Source organism: Corvus kubaryi, unplaced genomic scaffold, assembly GCF_017639235.1.
Source record: "Corvus kubaryi isolate FWS band 111438036 unplaced genomic scaffold, C.kubaryi_AGA036_p1.0 66, whole genome shotgun sequence".
Taxonomy (NCBI): Eukaryota; Metazoa; Chordata; class Aves; order Passeriformes; family Corvidae; genus Corvus; species Corvus kubaryi.
In genome coordinates this window covers 15,147,064-15,172,016 of record NW_024582054.1, presented here as the reverse complement: position 1 = coordinate 15,172,016, position 24,953 = coordinate 15,147,064, and the positions used below count along the sequence as shown (strand labels likewise).

Genomic DNA, 24,953 nt, shown 5'->3' with positions numbered 1-24,953 from the left:
TTCCATGCTGCATTCTTGATGTCTGTCTGTACACACTTTATCATGATTTTTTCATACTTCAGCACTTTGGAATAGTGATAACAGGGAAAATGCTCTTTAAAAGGAGACTCAATTCCATTCAGGTTTTTTTTTTTTTAAACAGGCACTCAAGTTATTTTTTCCTGTCTTCTATTGCAGGGAACAGTTACCACATACCATTCAGATTTAAAAAATGAAAAAAAACCAACAAAAATCCCCAAACCAGTAAATTTCACCCAGTAACATTACTCTCTTCTAGCTTACTAGGGGAGCTCTGCAGGAAACACTAGCAGAAAACAGAGTATGCAAGAGAAGCTCATGCCTCGGAAAGAAAACCAAGCACTTCTGTCAGCCTTGAGGTTAAACAGATGGACACTTCTGATAAGTCAGATTTTCACCCCTCCTATAAACAAGTTTATTGCTTTTGAAGACAGCTCCAGGAACTAAACTGTATTAGCAGGTGAGAAAAAGCCATTTTTTTCTTCCTCACCAGTTAAAGCAATAGCTGAAGTATGATGAGTGGAAAGTACTGCACTCTGCAGACTCTAAATTGAGGTGGGATTTATTTCTGAAAAAAAACCAGTTTGCTTTTGCCTGAAGCTCTTGGAGGTAGCTGGCCCTGGGCCCCACAACCTTCTAGAACCATTCTGTAGGTGGGAGTTTCCCTAGCACTGGTGTACACGATTGTCATTCTTGTAGAGCAGACTAGTGGAAGTGTAAGAAATGAATGTGTTGAAGAAGGGGATGTGCAAAGGAAAGGAACAGCTTGAACAGGATCACAGATCCCTTCAAAAATGTATGAAACATTTACTAGCGGCAGATCAAAAGCAGAGAAAAGGAGCAGCTGCTCAGACTAAAAACTGCATCAAGCTCATGCTCTCTACTGCCCCAGAAGTGAGGAGTAAATCACATTGGCATCAGCACTCCTCATTGATCAGTGTTTTTCCAGATAGATCCCTCCCTCAGCCTATCGCCCAACCCTTTGAACTCAAGCCGATTTGAGGACACAAATTCCACAGTGTTTTTTTAAGTTAGGTTTATTTAGCAATAGAAGTATGTACATGTAAGAGAATCCCCTGCAGCACAAGACATGCACAAAGCAGTGAGGGACTGAAAGTGGTGCTGCTCCATGGCCTTCCTCATCACCTGTCATCCCACTTTACTCAGCAGCAGGGCCAAGATTAGAAAGGAACAGGCGAGAAATTTATCAGTCCATGTGGCAGAATCTTCAGGCAGAGCCTCCCAGTAACCGGTATTAAAACAAGCGGGCCCCATAACCAAATGTCTGTTTAATGCCCTCGAAGTAGTAGCGCTGCCAGCCTTGCTTTGTTCTTTCTTCCTCACTGGCAGGAATGCCCTTGCCTTCCAAGCACACCTCTGTCTCACCACCTTTGTCATTGAAGTTCAAGGTAATGGTTGCAAAGTGCCCTAGAGGAACCAAAGCAAATCTGTCAGCAGTGTGTAGTACAGTACATACAGCCCTCAGGGGCTGCTCTGCCCCTCCTTTCACAGGGCACCACTTAAAAGACTCTTCGAGGTCCTTCGCAGAGGATCTACTTATGGCAGCTGTAGCCTGTCCCTAGAAACACAGGTAGGAGAGGGCTCCCTCTTCCTGGGGTTTGAAGCAGTTGCAGCTACAGCTGCACAAGCAGCTACCTTCATCCTTCCTACCCGGTCACTTCAATCACACAGTGGCTGAAGATGCAGACATGATAACGTGGGATAAGAAGCTGGGATAACACTGGAGCAGCTCCGAGAACAGTGTGCTCCCTGATCATGAGCCACAATACAGTGTAGCAAACGGGGCTGGAATCCTTCAAAGACAGGCAAGGGCAGTAATACCATAGTACATTTCTGGACTACTTACCAGCTGGCCAAGATTTAAATCTCCATTTCATAACAAGTTGCTTCTCAGGAACCTTCAAAAGGAAGACAAAGACTGAGTGGTAATTTCTTGTAAATCCTACAGTCTAATGGAAAACATCTAGAATTGTGTTGATATGAATGAATCCTTAGAGATCCCTTGAGAAACACACACACAAGAGGGAGAGATTTTAAGTGTCATTTTCTTTTCAATCCCCTTCTAGAAAGGTATGCAACAGTACAGCCCTGAACACTGAGACAGAGTCCCTGTCCAGAAGGCTTTTGTGGCAATTGGGCTAAAGAGAAAAAGGGTCAGTTACTATCTTTAACACTCCTCCCACCCCTGGTAAGTAATATCACACAAAACCAGGGGAGATCTATGACTGGAAGCCACGTTTTCTCCCCGGACTGAAGTCCCGTGCATTAGTTCATACTGCTAGGAATGCTTCAATCACCACAGAAATTAGAGATAACTATTGGGCACCAGGTAGAACCCCACAGTTAGCTAACAGAAGCATTGTTACAGAACTGATAGGAAGTTACAGCCTGATAAAAGTGCTGCCTCTGAGCAAGATACACCTGAACTAGTTAGTACTTACTAGGTCAACAAACTCTCCTGTGACACTGCCATCCAGCAACTGAAACTTGCCTCCTTTATCGGCCTCCAAGGTGGCTTGTGCATGGGTGAAAGCTTGAACCATCTGAAAAGAATTCAGGAGCAGACCTGTATTACTTGACATTATCTTCCTGCAAACTTATTGCCTCCCGCCCAGCTACAAAAGTGCTGGAAGAGGAGGTAAGTCAATAGTGTGTAAGGTCTTCAGCAAAAGACAAAACCCCTGCCCTGGCCAGAAAAGCAAGGTTTCAGCCACTGCAGCAACATTTCGCCTGCCCAAGTAAAAGAACCCCCAGCTTTCTAATGCTTGGTGTTCTGAGTAACACATTGATTTACTTTGTTGATTTCTTAATGAAACCTAATTCTAAGAAAAAATATTCTTTGCTTTTTCATTTTTCTTATCAAAATAGGAGGAACAAAAGACTAAGACCATGTTTAAATATGATACAATGCTGCTCTCTCCTCCTAAACTATGTAATAGTGTGCAGAAAAGTGGAAGCTGTTCCCAAAGTACGCTTTGATACCACCTAACCTTAAAAGGAAAAAACAAAAACAGACCAGAAGCACACAATTGTAAATCCCAAGTGATCTGGCCACATGCAGTAAGGGATACACCTACAGATAGATGCTGACAGCAGTCTGGAACTTGCTTCTGGTTGGCATTAATCCCCTCTTGTCAGCTGTGTGAAAAGATGCACACATAAGCTTTGAGCAACTACTCTGCAGAACAGCTTTCTTAGTCCATTCTCATGGATTGTGAGTGGCCTACAGAACACCTTAAAAAGCTTGTTAGGAAGAGCCTCCTATACGCAAAGAACAACTCTCAGAACAAGCCAGGCATTACCTCCTGAGTAATGAATACCCGGTAGAGCTCCTCAGGAGATGTTAAGAAGGTGTCCTTCAAGCTGATCTTACAGGTAGGGATCTTGACTCCAATAGATTTGGACTGTGATGGGGCAGTACTGCTCCTGGCAGCCGTCTAACAAAACAACAAGGAAAACAAACAAATACACACTTTTTTTCACAAAAAAAACCAACAACCAAACCAAAAATCAAACAAATGGTTCACATATCCAAGGGGAAAAACAAAACCTCTTGGTAAAGATGCAATTAGATACAAAAGTACTTAGATGTAAAAAGCAGATTTATCATTTTGCTTGGATGAAACATCATGTGCTGCCAATGGAAACAAGTGACACCTATGCCACAGATTGCCAGTTCCTGGATGTATATATCCTATACACAACACAGGTTGCTCCTGTAAGCCCCAGAATCTAATAGAGTATACCTTTCTTCACTGATCCCAAAGCATGTTTGCAGTTTTGTTTACCTTGCGGTCTTCTGCTTTAGGAGCCACCTGAGGTGCTGTTTCCATATGTTCACCATTCACTGTGGGCAAAATCATGCCCTGGGTGAATTCTGGAAAGACAGGAATGTGCCCATGAAACCAATAAAAAATCAAGTAAACCAGACTGTACTCTGAAATACACAATCAAAAAGGGCTTCCTGGTTTCCCCCTTGCTCTTGCTAGCATCCATGACTTGAAACAGATTTTAGAAAAAGTAAACAGACCTCTTTTTACAAGCAATTCATTCTTTCCCTCACTACTGTCCACCGAAGGCCCTGTCAGAACCTGGAATTTACCTCCTCTTCGTAGCCTAGACATAGCATCTTCCACACATTGCTCTCACATTAATGTTGGTTAGCTTTAGACTTTTTTCCTCTCTCACTCTCTAATAAAAATTGCAATCACGTCTCAAGAACTTTTGCCTTGCTGGCCTAGACACCAAACCAAGCTTTTCCATTTCTTTTCACACTGGCTCTTCATTTCTTGTATCACTGCAGAAAACAATAGTAACTTCTAACTCCCTCCTTGATTTATCTTTATCAACACCACATGCCAAAACTACACACGGAAACCCAGGCAAGGCCTCACCAGCACCCTGTCCAGCAGCACTAACACTTTTGTAATTCAGTCAGAACCTTCAGCCTCTTTCAGAATTACATTTGCTTTTTCTCCAGCTCAGTCACTTCTGCTTTTACCAATTATACAACATTTTGATTTTTTCTTCCTCTTCATCCATTCAGACTGGCAAAATTCCATTATAAAGCAGAATTTTATCATATGTGCATAAACCTGTATCCTGCAATACTTGGTTCCCACCTGTTCTCATTTATTGCAGCCCACAACATCATACAGTTTTTCCTGATTAGCATTCTTATTTTTCACTGGGTGACTGCATCTCCCAGCCTGAACACTATAGTGCCTGAAAAAAACCCAAAATTACAGAAATTTGATCCTGGAAAAACGGAAATCAGTGGTGGTTTGTACCCACCATATCTAGAACATGTAGTGTAATATAGGTAAATAGATATAAAAAAGCAACTGTAGCATTCCCAGCCTGTATTTGAGAGGAAAGCCAAACTCAACCAAAGCACGTTGATTTAACTCCAACTGGTGGACTCATATTTAACTTAAAAAAAAAATGTATTTGATGCAGATGCTGAAACAGCTCATTAAAAGACAGCAACAAAACCTGCAGAGCAATTTCCAGACATCAGTTATTCAAAACTCTAAGTAACACTAGATGTCTTTACTAGTGTTGCAAGAGGAAAAAAAACAAACAAACAAACCACAAACTGGAGAAGATATCACTTTCAAAGGGAGAAGCAAACTGAAGGCCAGATTGTGCCCACAGGCAGTGACTGTGTCACTGGGTAACAAACACATTTTACTGGCTTTCATTTTCTCTATAGCTGAGCTTCAGAACGTGAAGGGCATTCTCAGTTTTAAAATATAAATCCAAAAATACTGTTTATTACTGGGTTATCACAAAGTCAATCTTTCTGGGCTGTGCTATACTGCCTAGAACCAGAAATGCTTCTTACCAAATTCTAACAATTTCCAAAAATACAGAAAAGTTACTGTTATTGCTCTGACACCTTTCTGTTGAGATGGAGTGAGCAACTCCTCTCTTTACCCCCATCCCTTCTTTAGAATTAGTCCATATGGGTTCCCATAACACTTCTCTCTCTCAGTTACATACCCGTTTTGAGAGTGCTGATGTAAGTTTTCATTGCATCTCTAATTATCTTTGCACCCTCTTGCTTCATCAGGGTCTTCAAGTTAGTGTCAGGCTCATCTTTAGCAAGGCTGACAAGGATCTGAACAACAAAGACAAGCATTGATTAACAAGGACAAATGTGCACACTTCTTTTATTAGTCAATTCAACATCACAGACTTTGGCTAAACTTTCATAAATAGCCCTGAAGTTTTACTCATCTTTCACTTCATCTCTCAGCCTACAGTGTTGTACGTGTGTGCCTAAATACCTTCTTGTGCTATAGAGCCCTCGTACCCAGAAGACAGGAATTAATTTGATAAAGATACATGGTGGGGGAGCGCCTCTCTGTCAGGGAGAGTAGTGACAGAATGAAAGAGAATGGATTTAAGTTGAAAGAGGATAGATTTAGATTAGATCATTCTTTACTCTGAAGGTGGTGAGGCGCTGGAACAGGTTGCCCAGAGAATCTGTGGATGCTCCATCCCTGGAGGTGTTAAAGACCAGGTTGGACGAAGCTCTGAGTAACCTGGTCTAGTGACAGATGTCCCTGCTCATGGCTGAGAGGTTGATAATGTATGACCTTTAAAGATCTTATCCAATCCAAACCATTCTTTGATTCTATTAACTGAAACAGTTTCTAGGAGTAAAAAATTCTACACAAATGTTCTAAGAAAGGTAACTGGGAAGGAAATATTAATGCTGTGAGTATTCCTGTTAGCATACTCCACACATCCAGTTGTGCTTACCTCAACTTCATTGATGTCATTTTCATCCGAGAGGTTAGGAATCTCCACATAACCTTTGTACTTCACTCCTGTCTTTGAGGTGCCTGCAATTAGAGTTATATTGTTCAGATCAACCTTTCTTACTCTGGTTCGTGTAAAAGCAAACTTGTATTGTATCAAAATACAATACTTCCCTTTATTTTTATTTCCCAAGTGAGATAAGTATCCTTACCCTTCATATTATACATGAATCTGACCTTGAAACAGGAGGAGTGCACCTCACTCACCAGTCCATGCCAGCTTGATAGCCCACTCATAGAAGAAGATAAGTTTCCCTTTGCGGTTGTTAATGGAGGCCTCTCCATCCAGTTTGCTCACTTCTGTCACCTCACACATCCCTTCCTCACCCTCCACCCTGACAGGCAGGAGGAGAGCTTTCAGCCGCTCCGTGGACCAGTTGGAGGCATCCCTCTCCGTCCTGCAGGAAAACCGAGCGGGGTGAGAATCCGGGACAGGCCACGCTACCAGCATATATTGGGACTATCCAGTGTTCCCCGATTTTTGTCGCCCTGCCCCGCTTCAACACAAGCACACAAGACATTTGTTCTCCAGGCCACCTCCACACATTCCCCCGGCAACATCGGCTCGGGCAGCCCCCTGCACACGCATGGAGCCGGGGGCCGCCCCAGAGGATCAGCCCGGACACCCCCGCCTCAGCACCAGTCCGCAAGGAGGGGACGGGAGGCGTCCCCTCTGCGCGCGACTCCGGCCGTGCAGCCCCCTCCGCCCCGCGGCCTCCCGGGCGGATCTGGGAGCAGCCGCCCCGCTCACCAGTGCCAGTTGTTGACGTTGGTGGCGTCCGCCCGCTGCTCCACGATCCAGCGCGGGTCTCCCTCCCCCCACTTGGCCATCGGGACCGGGATTGCCGCCTCCGCTCCGAGCACCCGTGGAAGCTGCTAGAACCGCCGCGCCGCCTCCCGCTTTCCGCCCGGCGCGGGCCCTTCCGGCACGCCCCCGCGGCGCAACCCCGGCTTATTGGTTCCGCTCGGCTAACTGGTTCCGCCGCGCCGCCAGCAGCTGGGGCTGGGGCTAGTGCTCGTGCTCGTGCTCGTGCTCCCGCTCCCGCTCCCGTCCTGTTCTCGCCGGCCCACAGCTCCCGGAGCCCACAGCTCTCGGAATCGGTCCAGAGCCCCGATCCCGGCTGCCGGCCTAGACACCGCACTGCCGCGCACACCGCCCGCTGGGACTGGTAGTCCGAAGGCACGTCATGTGGCCCGCGGGGTACGCCGGGGCTCGTAGTGTGTGAACGAGGAGCGGCCGCGACGCGTTCAGCGGGAGAACTAGAAGTCCCGACGTGCCCCGCGCGCAGCTCCCCGCCCCGCTCTGCCGTGCCCTGCCCTGCTGTGAGGACGGGGGCGCTGCTGGTGCGGGAGGGGCGGCGAGGTGAGAGAAGGGCCGGGGGCGGCGGGACCGGGGCCGGGACCGGGACCGGGACCAGGACCAGGACCAGAGGCGGGGGTGGTGATGCCCCCGAGGCAGCCGCTCCCTCCCTCTGCTGAGGCAGTCGCGCGGTGCCGTTGCAGATGAGCAGGGTGCGGGCGGATGAGGAGGAGTACTGGCATAGCTCCAAGTTCCGGGCCTTCACCTTCGACGATGAGGATGACGAGCTCTCGCAGGTAGGGAGGGTCCGACCCCGCGACTGGCGGTGAGACACCCTCGCCGGGAGGGCCTCCTTGGCCGTCCCAGCCCAGGACTGGGCCCTGCGGATCGCGGCGGGTTGATGTTCTGTGGGTGGATTGTCACTTCCTGCCCACTGCGGAGGGTACCAAGGGCTCCCGTCTCTCCCCCCACACTAGCCAGTCCGAAATTTCATGTGGTTCCTCGCCTACCCAGCAAACTGCATCTTCCGCTGGTTGAGCTGTTAATGTCTGTGTAGATGTCCTTGGGGTTCCCAGTGGTGAGGAAGGGCTGCTTTGTCTGCTGAACAGCTACAGGACTAGAATACCACCCCGAGAAGAAGCAATGAAAGCTGAAGAAGCTGTATTCAAAGTTCTTTGGGAGATTGATGGTAATAGGATACGAAATGCATTCTGCAATTCTGATGGTCCTTATGCAAGCTCGCTCTTTTGTGTGTAGCTAAAGGAATCCAAACGGGCAGTGAACAGCCTTCGGGATATTGTTGATGATGATGATGATGACCTCGAGAGGGTCAGCTGGAGCGGAGAACCTGTGGGAAGTAAGTGTAGAAGTACTGCAAATTATTCTTGACACAGAGGGAGTTTAAAATTGGTGTTTAAGTCAAGTCACTTAGGTCAGTGGTATTATTTGCTATCTAATCCTGCATGTCTAATCTGATTCTAGTCTCCCAGCTCACATTGTGAGCTACTTGATTTACCAGATCCACTGAAAAGAGAGTGAGCAGAAGCCCAAATTGTGTAGAAAAGAGGAGTGCAGACAAATGGAGGGAATTCACTGTGTTTTTTCTAATACATAGCCAAGCGCTGAGAAGGTATTTTGAAGGTTGTGGATTGATATTCATCATGCTCAGGTGGCCTGCGAGATTCTAGGTGATCATTTCCTTCACACTGCTGCCTGAAATGGCACTATTTAAAGTTTCTGTGTTTTGACCCCACAGCACTTTAAGCAGATAATTCAAGGTTTAATGTGTGTTTATAGAATGATTCTTACGCTTGAAATTTGAAAGGAAGCTGTAAACATTAAGCAGATGTGTTTCTAGTGATAATGGGAGCAAGCTCATGGCCCACACACAATGCTGTGTGCTGTGCTTTAGAGTTCATGACCCACAGAATGTGTGACACTTGCTAACCAGTGTCAAACAATGAAAATTTATGTATGGATCACCCAAAGGATCTTCAAAGACTGATCTTCTTGTCCTTTGCTATAGCTTCTCCCTCTTCTTTTCCCACCCAGGGTCTCTCTACTTATTGTGGTTTTTTGTCTGTCATCCCGATCGTAAAATATGTGTGTTGTGCAGCTGTGTGAAAACAAGGGGAAACTGTGTCTTGAACAGGCAGGAGGGAGACATATGCATTGTTGCCAGCAGCATGTGCACACTGAGAGCTGTTTTGTCTGTGTGGGAAGAAAAGCTGTCTTAGTCTTCCAGTGTTCAGGAATGCATGCTCTTAGGCTTCTGCAATTTGAGGTAGGCCAGGGACTCTCTGTCTTGCTTTGTACTTCCGGAGCAAGGACTATGCTTTGCCCCATGCAATAATATATAAATGGTGGGGGTGTCTATGTATTCTTTTTACACAAGCTGTAACCAGCTGTACAACGTTGCTGAAACCAGCCATTTCTGGAGCACAACATGCCACTGCTTAACAAGCAGCATGACATGAGACTGGGATTCCGCATGGAGAGATGCACTGCGTCTGCTTAGTGCTGAGGGTCAGACTTGGCAAGATGTGCTTGTGCAGAACTGACCAGCACACATTTGGTAATGTTTCTGCCATGCCAGAAGATCATTCTTTACAGACTCTTTCTTGGTTAAAAATGACCTCTGTCTGCACACAGGTATCTCCTGGTCAATCAAAGAGACAGCCTCCAGCAGCACTAGCTCCCTGGATGGCCGAGACTCCAGCCTACAGAAGGGGTCTTCCTCCTATGCTGCTCTTCCCAAACAAGCTTCTTCCTATTCCCTAAGCAGCCTGTTCAAAGGTGAGGGTCATTATATACCATATTGACAAATGTGTTTTCCCTCAAGACTGTCAAGGGGCAGTTGTGTTATCTTATGTAAATGGTTTTATCTGAAATGTATTGCAAAACAGGGGAACTCCAATCTTTTCTCAGGGTGGAAGTGTATTGCTCACTGGTCAGAAATTGAAGACTGTCTTGTGCAGTAGATTGCATGCTTTTGTGGAGCGGGAAGGGGCTTTGGAGATTACGGCTTCTTAAAATCCAGGTTCCACAGAACAGCAAGGTAGAGCACAGCACTGTGTGGCAATCTGTTTGGTTGGTGGAAAGAGCAGGCTGCAAAGGGACTGGCTTGACCTGTGTAGCCCTCATTTGGTTTTCAGTTCTGTAGAGAAGGCAGATTGATTATCCTTTATTTGGAGCTCAGCTGGCTGCTGTTGGTGTCGGTTCAGCAAACACATGATAGCGGCAGTGGCAGCGTAGCTGGTTACAGGGGGAACTGTACAGCAGGCCTTGGGCAAACATACACAGCTTGCAGGAATTCAGCTCTGTTCTCTCACAGCCAGACAACAAAGCAGCTTTTACGTTGTCTCTCTTTCCCTGGGGCGTTTTTTTACTCTCAGCTTGGACAATAAAGTGATGTAGAAAGGCATCCAAATCGCAGCTCTGATGGATGGAGCTGTCCATGTTGCCGTGGCCTATGTTGCAGTGCTATGTGCTTGAGCCTCTGCTCTGCAGGTAGATGAGTGAATTCAGGCTCTAACCTCTCCTGGCCTCTGCACCAAGAGAGCAGATAGGGATGGAGTGTGAGGTGGTTTGCGATGCCACAGACAACTTCAACACCTTAGAGTGTAAGCAGGTGAGCCCCAGCTGTGCTGGTGTAGTATTAATCACTGTACAGAGTGGCTTGTTCTACAGTGGCATAGCTGCAGTAAACTGGCTTGCAGTCTAGACTTACATTCCCTGTGCAAGAGATGTTGCTGGTGAAGGGACAGTCTCTCATCAGTGTTTTTATTTCAGGACGAAACAAACTTCCAAGTTTTCAGTCCCTTTCAGATGGTAAGTTTTGGGTCCCCGCCTCATTTTGGGAGGGATGCAGATTTACATGAAACAAAGCATTTCCAAAAAAAGGGGAAGCGTCATCTGCCTTACAGTGCAAAAAGGGAAACTGTATCATGTGCTATCTAAAAGTTCAATCATGGGTGGTTCTTTCCTCAAAGAAATTAAAGAATTGGCATGGTGATCTGGGGTAATTACTTATGTACAACTGGCAGCTGTTTGTGTTAGAGCAATGCTGTATTGCCATTTGGTGCTTAAGTTTGGGTCTTCTGCCATGAAAACCAAGAGCGAGATGGGTTTGGAAATGGATGTGAATCAGAATTTTTATGTGCTGCTCAGCTGTGCCTTTCCCTCTCAGCCCTCACTGACACGGGAGTTAAAAACTACGCCCCAGAGCTGCGCAGACCGAGAGCTGAGTACAAGGTGAGCAGCCTGTGCGTGTTGTATGTCGAGATTAGTGGACTTGCTACTCCACTGGTTTCATGGGAAGTGAATAATTGATGTTTCAGACAGAAGAGGACAATGCAGGGAATAGGACAGGGAACTGCAAAATGCAGCCTTGCAGTAATTTAGGTGTTCTCTGCTTTTGCTCAGAAGTAGGGAGTTTTCCCGGGGTTCTTGGTTACTCCTTTTAGTGAATAGCCCAGCAGTCTTTGTGGAAAGGATTCTTAAATAGTGCTTTGTCTGTAAGGTGCTTTCATGCTGGGTCAGATAAACCGGCATCACATGTGGTTTTTACATTTTTTTAAACATGAAAGCTTTGAAATTTCCTGTTCATGAATCACTGGGACAACACGGAGGGTGTTGTGCAGAGGCAGTGTTCCAATTGGCAGGAATGTTTGTCTACTAGATGTGCTGTGATAGGTGTTGGAAAATATAGAGGATTTTGGGACTGGGTGGATTCCTCTTACTAGGTGTGAGGCTGTAGTTCCATGTCCCTAGGTCCAGGCAGTAACAGGACTGAGCACATATTCCCTACAGATACACACGTACAATGCTAACACATCTGTCTGCATGGATTAACACTGACAGAAACTAATGCCTTTATGAACAGACACATACAGAAACCACTCAAGCTTGATCCTGAGCTTTCTTTCTGTCTGACCAGTTCCACTAGTGGAACATACTCTATGGGTCCGTCCAGTAGCTGGTCTTAGACATCTGATTTGTTTTGTAGCTGAATCCCAGACCCCAGTCTCCTCCAGTAGCTGGCACTTGCATCCTTGAGCTGCTAGGGTTCATGGTCTGCCTCTCCTTGGCCATCTGATCCTCCCCCGGTTGGTGTATTTATGTCAATTAGCCATTAGTGACATAACTTAACAGACAGCACTTCCTCAAAGCACGGCAGGAGAAACAAGTGTGCCCTTATTAATACACAGTGTTGTGTTCTATTCTGGGCCTGCAGAAGCAGCGAAACAGGAAGGAGAAGGATTATACAGCCCCTTAAATGCAGACAGGGGTGGTGTAAGTGGGATGGAACAAAGAAGGGAAAGTTAGTGGCAGCTTTTGGTAAGTGTCCTGATAGTGACAGGCTGAGAAGCTGCCTCTGTCCAGAGGTGCTGGAGGGAACCCTGGTGCTCAGGATATTTGACAACTCAGCTGTACATTGATTTGAGAGACTCATGTGCAGAGGTCCCCTAATAGGACTGGGTCAGATCTTTTATCCCTAGATTTGGGCTTTCAGTAAATCTTCAATGGATTTTAAAAGTCCTCAGAGCTGGTTCTTGCTGCTCCCTTTCTCTGGGCCTTTTGAGGCAGAAAGCTGAATTGCAACCACTGGCTTGAGTGCCTCATGGAGACCTAGATGACTTTATGGTATCTGAGTTCAGGAGTGGCTTGGGCCACTATCGCTTTTTATCCAGCTTTTATCGTAATGTCTGCAGGCTGCAGGGGGAAAATTCTGGTCGTTGCAGCAGTGGTAGCATATCACCTTAAGATGGTCCTCCTACAGGCTTCAATGCCCTTGTCACATTGTCCTTGTCTTGTGCGACTCCTCAGGTGCTTGCCTGAGGGTGTTGTCCCTGCGCTCTCCATGCTGCTGTGGAAGGCTCACCAGCAGAAGTCTGTCTGAATTGTTAGAAGAAACTGACTCCTTGCCCCTCAGTTTTGGGTTAGTCTGTTTTGCATGTATTTTGTTTGTCCTGAAAGCAACAAAATACATAGTTTTCAAGGAGGACAACCTGCTGCAATGCAGTTCTTATAAAGGATATGATGACAGACCTTACTGAGGCAATAGAAAGGCTGTGTTAACATATGAGCCTTTAGTTTCCCCCCACACCAGCATGTGCAGAGTCTGAGGGCTCAGCATTTGCACCTGAACAATGTACGTACACATCCTACTAACACCTTCTGTGGAGTGGCTGGGTAAGTGTGAGTAGCTACATGTGGGCCATCACTAATGCAGCAGAAGTGGAAAGCAGCTTGGAGACTGCTGACATGATCTGAGGCTTAAGAGTGCTTTATTTTTCTTGTGGCAGGATTACAGCAGTGATTGGAGCCCCAAAGATACAGTCAGGCGAATGCAGAGGGGCAAGGTAAGGACTTTACTCTCCCACCTGCTTGTAAGAGATGGAGGGTGGGTGGTCCTAAACTGCTTTACACTTTCCTATGCTCCTGGCTGTTCTGGGAGCAAGGAGGGGATCTGTGTTGCTTGCAACACCTAGCAGGGATGGTGGTCTGCCTGTCTGTTACTTTGCCAGGTGGCAGTGATGGGATCACACTAGCTCAGGAGCAGCAGGAGAACTTCAGGGTTTTGTTGCTTTGTTTACTTGAGTTGTCCCCTCAGCAAGGCTCTGACAGTAGGTATCTGTACTGCTGTGTCCCTTTCTACCCTTTCTGCTCCCTGGGGCTGGGTTTATTTTAAAAATCTGAGGGGGTGGGTCTTTATCTCCATTCTGAGTTGCTGGCAAATGGAGGGAGGAAGACTGAAATGGTCTTGGTTTCACTGGAGCTGTAATCATAGTCTCAGCCGCCTCAGTGTGCAGTGAACACATAGGGAGATTGTGGTTTTACTCTGCATGTGTCTCCTTAAAGGCTGAGATGAACGAAAGGTTGAGAGAGGCCACAGATGTGGGGTAAGAAGAAGGCAGAGAGTTATGACTCTACTTTTCTGGTCTCCTTTGTGGAAAGGGGCCTGCAGAGTTCCCTCCTCCTGTCAGGGCTAGTGGTTTGTGGTGTACGGGAAAGTTTTGTCTTGTTACAAGGGTGTTTGTGCTGAATATACGTTGTCTGCTGTCCTAGCCTGGGCAGTAATTAGAGTTGACTGCAACCCCTCTGGACAAATTTCCAGGGATTATGCAGCATGTGGTTTCAGCTAAACTTTTCCACTCGTTGGGAGGGCGGTTATTCGTGTTGCTGAAGGGTTTATGGGAGAGGAATAGATAATACCTTGGGGATTGGTTCAGCCTGAGGACTGTCTCATGTCCCACATGCCTACTTCTTCCTCTTCTGTCTCTAGGTCTGCTCTCTAGAGAGATTTCGCTCCCTGCAGGACAAGCTGGTGCTCTTGGATGAAGCTGTGGCAGGGCATGATGGGAATGTCATTACAGCTGTGAGTCCAGCTGGGGCAATACAGGGCTGGGACTTCTGGATGGCCCCACAGAGAGCTCTTGTGAGAACGCAGTCAGCTGGCCACCCAGTCTTGCAAGACTAGGGGGTGTTCTTTAGTTCAAACCCAACAGTTACTAAGAAGTGTCAAATCTTAAGACTGGGAAATTCCATATTCCTGCTGTCTTTCCTGCCACTCAGCAGAATTAATGTTAATTGATGTTAATAACAAGGAATCTGATCCATCAGCCTTACAGATTTTTGCAACTACTTCTCGAAGGTCAAGGTTTAATCTGCTCATTGCAGCACAAAAGATATGGGACTTGGGATCTGGGGCCTCACCAGTTTTTCTGGCTTTTAAAGTATCAGACAGGAAATTGGATTGTGTCAGAGCTTCCTTCATCCAGGCCTTTTAATTCCTTGGATTTTGCATGGAAAGGTTTTCCTTTGTAAATTTTGGTCTCACTCATCTAAACTCCAGAGTAGGAGCTAAGGCAAGCATCTAGGCGGCTGTGGCCCAGGCTCATTGCTTGGTGTGGGTGTAGTGGGTACCAGAATTAAGTTCAGTGCTGTAAGAGCTGTGTTTTCAGAGCCCTTTGCAAAAGCTTCTCTAGGCCTTGACTTGTTTGTTTATCCATCTTAATTCTGAGCTGTCTCTCTGTGCTCACAGGTCCTGATATTCCTGAAACGGACGCTAAGGAGAGGTGAGCGTGACTGGGGCTGGAGTTTCTATACTGTGTTTCAGTTAAGGACAGAGGGGATAATTCTCTCACTGGATGCAAATTAGAAAGAGAGCATCTGGGGTATTGCTGTTTTACTAAGCATGAAGTATTTTTGTAGCAAGTGTAATGTGGGAGGCAGGGGGGATGATGATGCCCACAAAGACTCCAGAGAGGATCTTTAAGCAGTGGTAGGTGGTGGTGATGGGATGAATGAAAATGAATCTGTAGTGGCAGCACATGGCTGTGAATTCAGCTGTCAGCCCAGTGACTGGGCTCTTCTGTGCTCCAGCCTCCAAGACTGTGATTTGAGATGGGATAAGGCTGTTGAATCCTGCCAGTCACTTTCAACTCCATGCACCCTGCTAAGTCCCCTCTGCTTGATACTGCTTTCTTACTTTACCCACCTGCACATAAACTCTCTCCCCTGTAGAGATCTTGTTTCGGGAGCTGGAGGTGCGGCAGGTGGCCTTGTGCCATCTGATCCATTTCCTCAGAGAGACGGGTGAGCAGAAGTTCCTTCTGGATCTGCTCAGGTGAGGCTGTTGATGCATCTTGTGGCAGGACTGAGCACACTGCTAGGAACCTGCCTCCTAGTTAATGCTCGCTAATTCCCTTTTGCAGGTTCTTAGACAGGACTGAGGACGTTGCTGTGAGTATTCCCAGGAGCATAAGCTCCCTTAGTGCAGGGGGAGGCTGGTTGCAGAGTGTCTGGTAGTCAGGCAAAAGCTTTTCATCCCCATTTCACCCTCTGGAATACTGTATCTCCCAAATCCATGAGAACAGACTGCTTCTTTCCCCTCTTTTCCTCCAGCTGTCTCAGTACCGGGAGCATTTGAACATCCAGGATGTAGAAAAAAGGAGGGAATTTCTGAAAGGTTGCATTGGGTAAGAAAAAACGCAAAAGCTTGGGAGGGATGTGGATTCTCCACAGATGGTGGTAGTAAAGAAAATTAGACCTCTGTCCCAGTGCCATGGCTTATGTGGTTTGAGAGCTGATGTCGGTTTTCCCTTAGCGGGAGTGGGGTGTTGTGGACACAGTGTAGACCAGAGAGGAAGCATTTGTGGTGATCACTAGTCTAGCAGCTTTTGCTGCTTATTCAGGGGGAAAGATGCTGCAAGGGACTTTCTGATCATTGACCCTTCAGATTGTAATAGGTGAAAGTTTAGGCACTTGAGGAAGTTGATAGCATCCACTTCAGGTTGCTCTGTGAGAGGTGCCACATAACATTTCTTTGGAGCCTGTCTAGGAGAGAGCCAGTTGGAGAGGGCAGCAGGTCAGGAACTTGAGTACCCACTAGCCATTCAAGCTGGGGAGAATGGGAGCTTGTTTGGTACAGAAAAAAATCCTTCGAAGTGCACTTAGAAGTAAATGAAGGATTCTGTACTTAAGAGTTGGTCACAGTGTCTCTTTCCTTCATGTCTGGCCAGGCTGCCATTTTCAGCTGAGGATACCTCCCACATCCAAGACCATTATACCCTGTTGGAGCGACAGATCATCATTGAGGTATGAAATCTTCTCTGCTGGTCAGGAGATGACTGGGACTGTGAGATCTCTTGCTGTCCCTAACTTACACCACTTTGGATCTAACCAGCCTGCCCTGGCTAGTGTAGTTGTAATTGCTTTTCAGGCTGCTGTGCCAGGCACTTGTGAAATACCAGATCTGAGATTTGACAGCATGTTAGAGCTGTGCTTGCACATTGCTGTCACAACACTCTCTCTAGGTCTCTATCCCACAGCTACACAGGGAGCTGTCCTGGCTCATGGTCACCCTGTCTGTCTTCCTGATTCCACAGGCTAATGATCGGCACTTGGAGATGGCTGGGCAGTCAGAGCTATTTCGGAAATATCCTCGCAAGGCTTCAATTCTCAACATGCCACTAGTGACCACCCTCTTCTATTCCTGTTTCTACCACTACACAGAGGCTGAGGTGAGGATGATGTGGCAGAAGACAAGGGTTGCATCTCATCCTTGTAGCCCTCAAGATGTGGGGTGGTCAAGCTGTGGTATGCTAAAGGAAGAAAGGGAAAGAGAGATCATAGTTCATCCCCTGGGACCAGTTTGGAGTTTTCCTTTGTGCTTCAAGACATTCAACCCAGCACAGTTTGTCAGGGAATTGCCTCCTAGAAACCCCTATAAATCCCATGAGGCTGAGATGCATGGTACTGGTCTTGGAAATGCTGGAGGTGCACCAGTTGAGGATGTAGGGAAACCAAACCAGAGAGCTAGTAGGGTAGTACAGTTGCTCTCTTCTGCCAGTTGTGACACTGACATGAGCAAAAAGCAGTAAAACCTTGAGAAGATTGCCCCTGTGAAAGGCAGATGTCTTATAACAGGTGTCTGAATCCCACCCGTGGTCTGCCCTGCTGAGTTTGCACTGACTTGTCTGCTTTCTCTAGGGAATGTTCAGCAGCCCCACCAACCTGAAGAAAACATTTAAGGTGTGTGAGTCTCCCCTGTTGCGGCAGCACTAGCTGAAAACATGCACAGACAAACTGTATGTAATGAAGGGGCTCAGTAGGAGGAATTTGAGGGGCTCAGCACTGAGCTAGAGAGGGGGCCATGGCATCCTTTTTGAGCAGGACCCTTCTGGAGTCTCAGAAAGGCAAGTGGGAGCCATGTGGAGACTTTCAATGGATGTACCCTGTCTGCAGCAGCACTTGCAAATCCCCACTTCCTGCTGTCTGCAGTGCTGTCCATGGCATCAGGCAGCATCTTGGCTGTTTGCCTGGCTGTTGGTGTGGATCCTGGCAGGGCTGGGGCAGATGCCATTCATGTCCAGCCCACACAGACCTTCTGAGCTGTGCTACTGCTCTGACTGCAGCTTTCTGCCTTGCAGATTCCTGATAAGCAGTATGTGCTGACTGCCCTGGCTGCCCGTGCCAAGCTGCGAGCCTGGGGTGATGTGGATGCCCTCCTGACCACCAAGGTGAGCTGCAGAAAGCCTTGCTGGGGACACAGTCCCAATAACTGGTATCTGCTACTGATAGCTGGCTTGTTCTTGAGTTACTGGACAGACTGGTTTTATTTCAGCAGGGCCTCTGCTGCAGGGTGTTGCAATACTTTCCTCCTTTCCCTGCCCAAGACCTCTGCTGGGCCTGGCTTGGCTGCAGCAATAAGCTCAGAGAAGGGGGCTGCCCCTGAGCTCTGTTGCCAAAGGGATTGCAGCCAGCCTGTATCCAGCCACTGTGTGAAGGGCTCTGCCATGGGCTGCACATGGTGGCTGTGGAGTACATTGCTGGCACTGGGAGAAAAAACCCACGTTTTCTTGTGGCTGGAGGGATTGCCCTTTTGGGTTAACATAGGTTTGGTTCTCATTTCAGAACTGGCTGGGTTATACCAAGAAGAAGGCACCTATTGGCTTCCACCGGGTGGTGGAGATCTTGCAGAGGAACAGTGCTCCTGTGCAGGTGAGCCAGGAACCCCTGCGTATGTCCTGCTCTGTGTTGGGATTTGGTGCGTGAATGACTCCTCAGGTGAGCTGCTTCCTAGCTGGAAGTGGGAGAAGTTTGCCGATCTTCTGGCTCTGCCAGGTGGGCGCAGCACTCAGCTGAGCAACCCATGCATCAACAGGAAACGTGAGTGCTATTGAGGGCTGGGTCCTAGCTCTGACTGCAAGAGGGACAGCTGGCCCAGAGTTTGCTGGGAACTCTCTTCCCATGTGAATTGCCACCTTTCTTTGCTACGTTAAGTTTTCTCTTGCTTAATCTGGCTGGCAATGTTAACCTGATCCATAGGAACGAGGTAGCCTAAGACTGTTGATAGGAGGAAAAGTGCCAGCAAAACCTCAACTCTGGACATGAGGAGAACAGACGTCAGGCTGCTCAGGGAATTGGTGAGATCCCCTGGGAAAATGTTTTTGCTGGCAGTGGGGTCTATCGGTCACCCTTTAAACATCACCTTCTAAGGGTACAGGAGCAGGAAATTCCCAAATGTTGGAAGTCAAGCAGGCAAAGCAGAAGGCCACCTTGACTGAATAGGAATCTTCTCCTGGAAATAAGGCAGAAAAAGAAGGTGTAGAAGTAAGGCCAAATGAAATGGGAAAAATACAGAGATGCTGCATGCCACTGTAGGGAGAAAATTTCATGCAACCAAAGCTCTACTGGAGTTGAAGCTGGCCAGAACTGTGGGGGACAATAAACAGAGTTCTTAGAAATATTTTAATAGCAATAGGCAATGTAGAAATAACATTGGCCCATTACAGGATGAGGATGGTCACCTCACAAACAGGTGATGGACCAAGCGGGTCTCAGTGCCCTGAGCAGGAGGACCATGACTGCGAGAAAGATCACCTCCTAGTCAGCCCTGAATTTGTGCAGGATCTGCTGCTCCAGCTGGATCCCTACAAATCCATGGGGCATGATGGGATTCATCAAAGAATCCTCAAAGAGCCAGCTGATGTCATCACAAAAGCTCTCTCAATGATTTTTTGAGTAGTCTTGGGAATCTGGAGAGATCCCAGATGTCTGGAGTCTGGTTAATGTTGTTCCAGTTTTCAAGAAGGCAAGAAGGAGGACCCTGGAGACTGTAGGCCTGCTAGTCTCATTTCAGCGCATGGTAAAGTTATGGAGAAGATTATTCTGGCAGGTATTGAAAAACCTGGAGCACAACACAGTCACTGGTCACAGCCAGTATGGCTTCAAGAGAGGAAAGTCCTGCTTGTCAAATCTGATTTCCTTTTATGACAAGGTAACCGACCCGGTTGATCAAGGGAAGCCACTCCATGTAATGTTTTTGGATTTCAGTGAGGATTTTGATACTGTCTCTCACAGTATCATCCTGGACAAAATGTCCAGCACACTGCTGGATAAACAGGTGATGAGATGGGTGAGCATCTGGTTCATGGGTTGGGCATAAAGCATTACAGTGAATGGGGTGACATCAGACTGTTGACTGGTCACTAGTGGGGTTTCACAGGGCTCCATCCTCGGCCCTGTGCTCTTCAACATCTTCATAAATGACTTGGATGCACGACTGGAAGAAGTAGTAAGCAAGTCACAGATGATACAAAACTGGGAGGAGCTGTTGACTCCCTAGATGACAGGGAGGCTCTGCAGAGAGGCCCCAGCAAATTAGAGGGCTGGGCAGTCACCAAAACCATGTGGAGTTCAGCAAGGTGATGGATTCTGCATGTGGGATGGGGCAACCCTGGATGTGTGGACAGACTGGGGAATGAGAGGCTGGAGAGCAGCACCATGGATCCTGGTCACTGGCAAGTTGAACATGAGCCAGCAGTGCCCTGGCAGCCAGGAGGGCCACCCGTGTCCTGAGGGGCATCAGGCACAGCATCACCAGCCAGGCAAGGGAGGGGATTGTCCTGCTCTGCTCTGCACTGGGGCAGCCTCACCTCAAGTCCTGGGGGCAGTTTTGGGCACCACAATATAAGAAGGACCTAAAGCTATTAGAGAGTGTCCAAAGGAGGACAATGAAGATGGTGAAGGGCCTTGAGAGGAAGCCATATGAGGAGCGGCTGAAGTCACTTGGTCTGTTCAGCCTGGAGAAGAAGAGCCTGAGGGGAAACCTCATTGCAGTCTACAATGTCCTTGTGAGGGGAAGAGGAAGGGTGACCGGTGCCAGGACCCAAGGGAGTGGCCTGAAATTGTGTCAGGGGAGGTTTAGGTTTGATGTTGGAAAGAGGTTCTTCACCCAGAGGGTGGTTGGACACTGGAACAGGCTCCCCAGTGAAGTGGTTACAGCATGAAGCCTGACAGAATTCAAGAAATATTTGGGCAATGCTCTCAGGCACATGTTGTGACCCTTGGGGATGGTGCTGTGCAGGAACAGGAGTAGGACTCAATGATCCTTGTGGGTCCCTTCCAACTCAGCTTATTCTGTGATTCTGAGCTTTGCAGACAAAGCCTCTGGGATCTTAAGCAGTCTTGTCAAGGTCACTTGTTCCCTAAGGAAGGGGCCAAGTCTGTGTGATCAGCAACTTTGAAAAGTTTTGGGACTGAGGTGAGGGAATGAGGCAGGAAAAACCTGTGGAAGAGAGCTGAGACATTCTTCCGTATCTTGCAGGTGCTGCAGGAATATGTGCGCCTGGTGGAGGATGTGGAGACGCGGCTGAACCTCGCTACCAAATACAAGTGCCATGATGTTGTCATAGAGGTAGATTCCTGCTGTGTGAAGAGATGAGACATGGGCCTGCTTTTTCTCTCTAGCTTTTCTGTTCTCTGCCATGTGCCTGGTGATGTTTGTTTGTCCCTGTGGCCTGGAAAGAGTGATAAGGTTCCCAAGTAGGAGTCCATGAGCCAGGAGAGTGGCTCCTAGCATTTGTGCTGTGAAATTGTTCTGTGTTGGGAACTGGATGGGGGATTGTAGAGTTGCCCTGCTCATCTGCAGGGCACCGTCTAACGGTGGAAGTGTCCCTTTCTCTCAGCTGGGTGCTGGTTTTGCTCTTTATCTAGACCTACAGGGATCTAAAGGATCGTATCCAGCTGACAGCATATAAATGCAAGGTGGAGCGGGGCTCTGCAGAAGAAGAGAAGATAAACAGCATTCTCAACAACATGGTAAGAGATGCTTACTTTTTCTTCCAGACACTCATCAGAAACAGATATAGATTAGTTGTAAGGGCATGGCTGTCCTACATACTTTCTGTCCCTGCTGGGAAGCTAATCTTTTGTTTGGGGTTGCATTCAGGATAGGAATGAATGGTTATACTGATAAAAATGGCACACTCTGGCTATAGCTGTCCTTGTCAGGGATTGGGAGTCACTAAGTTGGCCCTGAAGGCTCTATGTTCAGCATGGCTGTTAGTCATGTCTTGTTCTCTCTTTTAGCAAATCCGGTGGAAGAACTGAGCACTTGGGAAACAGCCTGTTTGGCCGTAGCCTTGTCACTGAAAGAAGGAACTGCAAAACCCAGTCCAGTGCCAACAGAGCAGCTCTGTTCCTACTCATTGCATGATCAACGTTCGTTGGTGACAGTGGGTGCCTGTGGCTTGTGGGAGCGTGGTGTTCAGGCTGGTTGAAGACAGCTACTAAAATGTAGCTGGCGAAACCATGGTACTGATCCATCAGGGTTGATTCTTTTTGGAATCTGATTGTCTTTGATGTGGCTGTAAGCCAAGCATCACTTGTGTGTGTGGAGGAAAGTTGCTGGGCACAGCAAGATTAATGTTTGCTCTTGGTGGTGCCTGAGCTTATTCTTGCAAGAGGAACATGTCAGTCACACTTGTGAGCCTCTCCACTAGACAGTGCTGACCAGTCCCTGTAACAGTCAAGCTGGCTTGGGCATCACTAATCATGGCTGTGGCTGGAGTAAAACCTACCTGGACTGTGTTCTCCCCATGTGAAAGTGTCGGGGGAAAGGACCAGCTGTACCTTAATTTTTTTTTTTTTTGGTTTGTTCTGGCTCACCCTAGGAAAAGAGGTGTGTGAACTCCTGCAGAGAGCCAGGACAACAACCTCTGCCAGTATCCTTATGCTAGCACTCTGCAGCATTTGGAAGATCCCTTTATCAGGGAAAGACTAGTGTGGAGGTGGTCAAAGTCCTGATGGGTTGGATGGAGAGCAAACAGGGACCTCTCTCCGTTGCAACAAACCTGCTGGCCCCAGCAGCTCTTTTCTCAGAAAGTGTTATGCCAGGAGGGATTGAAATGCACTTTCTCAGAAACACAACTCCTCAGGCAACTGTTGGCTTCATCCTTTCAGACCTCACTTCAACTCTGTAAATAAAGCTGTCTCTTTCTCCTTGGGCTGTTTGTTTCCTTTCCCCACTAAGCACATTGTCACTCTTGAGTGCTAATCCTGAGCAATTTATCACCTCCCACAAAATGAGTTGCAGGGTGTTTTTTAATGTTCTGAAAAGCACAGTGCATGTCACCGTGGAGTGACATTGCTTGCAGCAGTACCTAATTTCACACCTTCAATGCCATCAGCACAGATTAATTAATTTTAACGTAGGAGAGTTTGCTGCCACAGGGGGTCACACAAACATCAGAGTAAATTTGGATTCCAGCCTCCCTGTTGCACTGTGAGCTCTCTTTTTTTTTTTTTTTTCTGTTGGTGTTTGTATTTTTTCTTACAGAATCATTGGGTTGGAAGGGATCATCTAGTCTATTCTTGCTTTAGCAGGGTCACCTAGAACACGCAGACCAGGACTGTGGCTATTTGGGTTTTCAGTATTATCACAGCTGGAGATGACTCAGCTTCTCCAGGAAACCTGTTCCTGAATTTGGCGACACTCACAGTACAAAGGTGGTTTTGTGTCTTCAGATGGATCATCACACTGCAATTTGTGCCCAGTTCCCCTTGTTAACTCAGAGAAGAGAGGAATCAGGGATTATTAAATAGCTTTTTACAGATCTTGAAAACTAGCCAGATCCCAAGTCTCAGCTGGTTCAGCTAAAGACTTTAAATCAGCCTGCAAGGACTGGGCCAGGCAGCTGAGCTCTCTGTATGTTATTCCTTCATGTCACTCTGCTGCTGCCCTTTGCCAGGTAAGAACAGTGATGGGCAGCTGCCAAAGTCCCTGTCTGCCACTTTCGGCAGGCAGACAGTGCTACTAGTCTGGTAGCAGTGGTTTGTGTTTCACCTGCATGTGGCAAAGCACAGGTAATTGTGTTCCAGGGCCCAGAGGTGCTGGTTGGTCACCTCTCCTGTCTCTCTGGGCTTTTGAGTCCCTTTCTCGTTGCTTAGTGTAGTAGCCCTGCAGAAGCAGAGCTTTATATGCTTTTATAACAATGCTCAGCTGCTGGCCTAGGAGGACATTGTGTTCCTCTGCTGCCTCCTGTCACACATGCTGGCTGTCTACTGTCATTTGTCCTGTCACTGTGTACAGCCTTAACACCTCCATCCCTCCCTGTAAGAAAAATGGACCATGTCATTTCAGAGCCTGGAACTGTCACCAAACTTGGGAAGAAATTAAACTCTCTGACACTATCTTTGAGATGTCAGTGAGTTGCATCACTTTATTCTGGCTAGGATGTGCAGTGAAAATCATTCCAGTTGCACATGTCCCTTGCAAGACTTTTCACATATTTTTACATTTATAGAAAACAATCTTTGAGCAAACAAGCTCTATGTCATGAGTGTCCCAAGTCAATTTTTTTTATGCTGGCAGACTCAAATCAACACACACCTCATTCTTCTTAACACATACACACAAATTATTTACATACTGCATTGATGCCTCCTTTAGAGTTAAAAGAACTCAAAGCATCTGGGCAAATTTCACCATAAAAGCTACTAACTTACATGTGGCCTAAAAACACTTCACAGTGCACCTTTCACCACACAGTTTCACTACAGGATTTACTGCAGGACTCAAACCTGCAATTTCTGGGTTTTACCACTGGATGGGATTCGAATCCATTGTTTCTACAAAAGGGGACCAGAAACATCGGAACAACCACCCTGTAATTACTGCATTGCTGAGTATGCCTGAAGCACCCATGGTGCTCACCATGCCATCATGGCCCAATGGTTATATGACTTTATATACAGCCTGTAAAGGACTTCTGTTTACTCGGTAGACTGAGCTACATAAAATACAAGCTCTATTAGACTTGTTACTGTTAGTTTTAGCATCCCTCACCTAAAATGGTCCTAGGTCAGAGGTTTCAAACCAAACAGGTCTGATTGTCAGTGTGATTCCTCACAGCAGTGTGAGATGAGACTATCTCTTCGCATCTGTGTGCACACTGGTAACTGATACTTGATTTTGTTCATCCTGCAAGGAAAAT

The 24,953-nt window shown here is 47.2% G+C and overlaps 2 protein-coding genes across 2 annotated transcripts; one reads left to right on the top strand and one right to left on the bottom strand.

Moving 5' to 3' along the window:
* Positions 1–1,037: 1,037 nt before the first annotated feature.
* Positions 1,038–7,317, bottom strand: AHSA1 (activator of HSP90 ATPase activity 1). Its single transcript, XM_042048301.1, has 9 exons — positions 7,120–7,317; positions 6,576–6,766; positions 6,310–6,392; positions 5,545–5,662; positions 3,828–3,916; positions 3,342–3,476; positions 2,481–2,582; positions 1,886–1,937; positions 1,038–1,446 (listed from the first exon to the last, which is right to left on the bottom strand). The coding sequence occupies exons 1-9, from the start codon at positions 7,197–7,199 to the stop codon at positions 1,274–1,276; spliced, it is 1,023 nt and encodes a 340-aa protein (XP_041904235.1). The 5' UTR covers positions 7,200–7,317; the 3' UTR covers positions 1,038–1,273.
* Positions 7,318–7,617: 300 nt separating this feature from the next.
* On the top strand, positions 7,618–22,964 carry VIPAS39 (VPS33B interacting protein, apical-basolateral polarity regulator, spe-39 homolog). The gene is made up of 20 exons (XM_042048294.1): positions 7,618–7,731; positions 7,872–7,964; positions 8,425–8,524; positions 9,820–9,963; positions 10,960–10,998; positions 11,357–11,421; positions 13,476–13,532; positions 14,456–14,548; positions 15,215–15,248; positions 15,697–15,799; positions 15,888–15,915; positions 16,078–16,151; positions 16,695–16,770; positions 17,061–17,195; positions 17,665–17,706; positions 18,105–18,194; positions 18,589–18,675; positions 21,284–21,373; positions 21,673–21,777; positions 22,048–22,964. Exons 2-20 carry the CDS (start codon positions 7,872–7,874, stop codon positions 22,066–22,068), a joined length of 1,476 nt encoding a protein of 491 aa, XP_041904228.1. The 5' UTR covers positions 7,618–7,731; the 3' UTR covers positions 22,069–22,964.
* The last annotated feature ends 1,989 nt before the right edge of the window (positions 22,965–24,953 follow it).

Bases quoted from the DNA above. Each gene is read 5' to 3' on its own strand.
- AHSA1 (XM_042048301.1), bottom strand. From the start codon at position 7,199: ATGGCCAAGTGGGGGGAGGGAGACCCGCGCTGGATCGTGGAGCAGCGG. The intron at 3,917-5,544 runs GTATGTAACTGA...CTGTCTTTCCAG, and splicing joins CATCAGCACTCTCAAAACGG to AATTCACCCAGGGCATGATT. The intron at 1,938-2,480 runs GTAAGTACTAAC...TTCCTTTTGAAG, and splicing joins CAGGAGAGTTTGTTGACCTA to GTTCCTGAGAAGCAACTTGT.
- VIPAS39 (XM_042048294.1), top strand. From the start codon at position 7,872: ATGAGCAGGGTGCGGGCGGATGAGGAGGAGTACTGGCATAGCTCCAAG. The intron at 7,965-8,424 runs GTAGGGAGGGTC...TTTTGTGTGTAG, and splicing joins AGGATGACGAGCTCTCGCAG to CTAAAGGAATCCAAACGGGC. The intron at 15,916-16,077 runs GTGAGTATTCCC...CTTTTCCTCCAG, and splicing joins ACAGGACTGAGGACGTTGCT to CTGTCTCAGTACCGGGAGCA.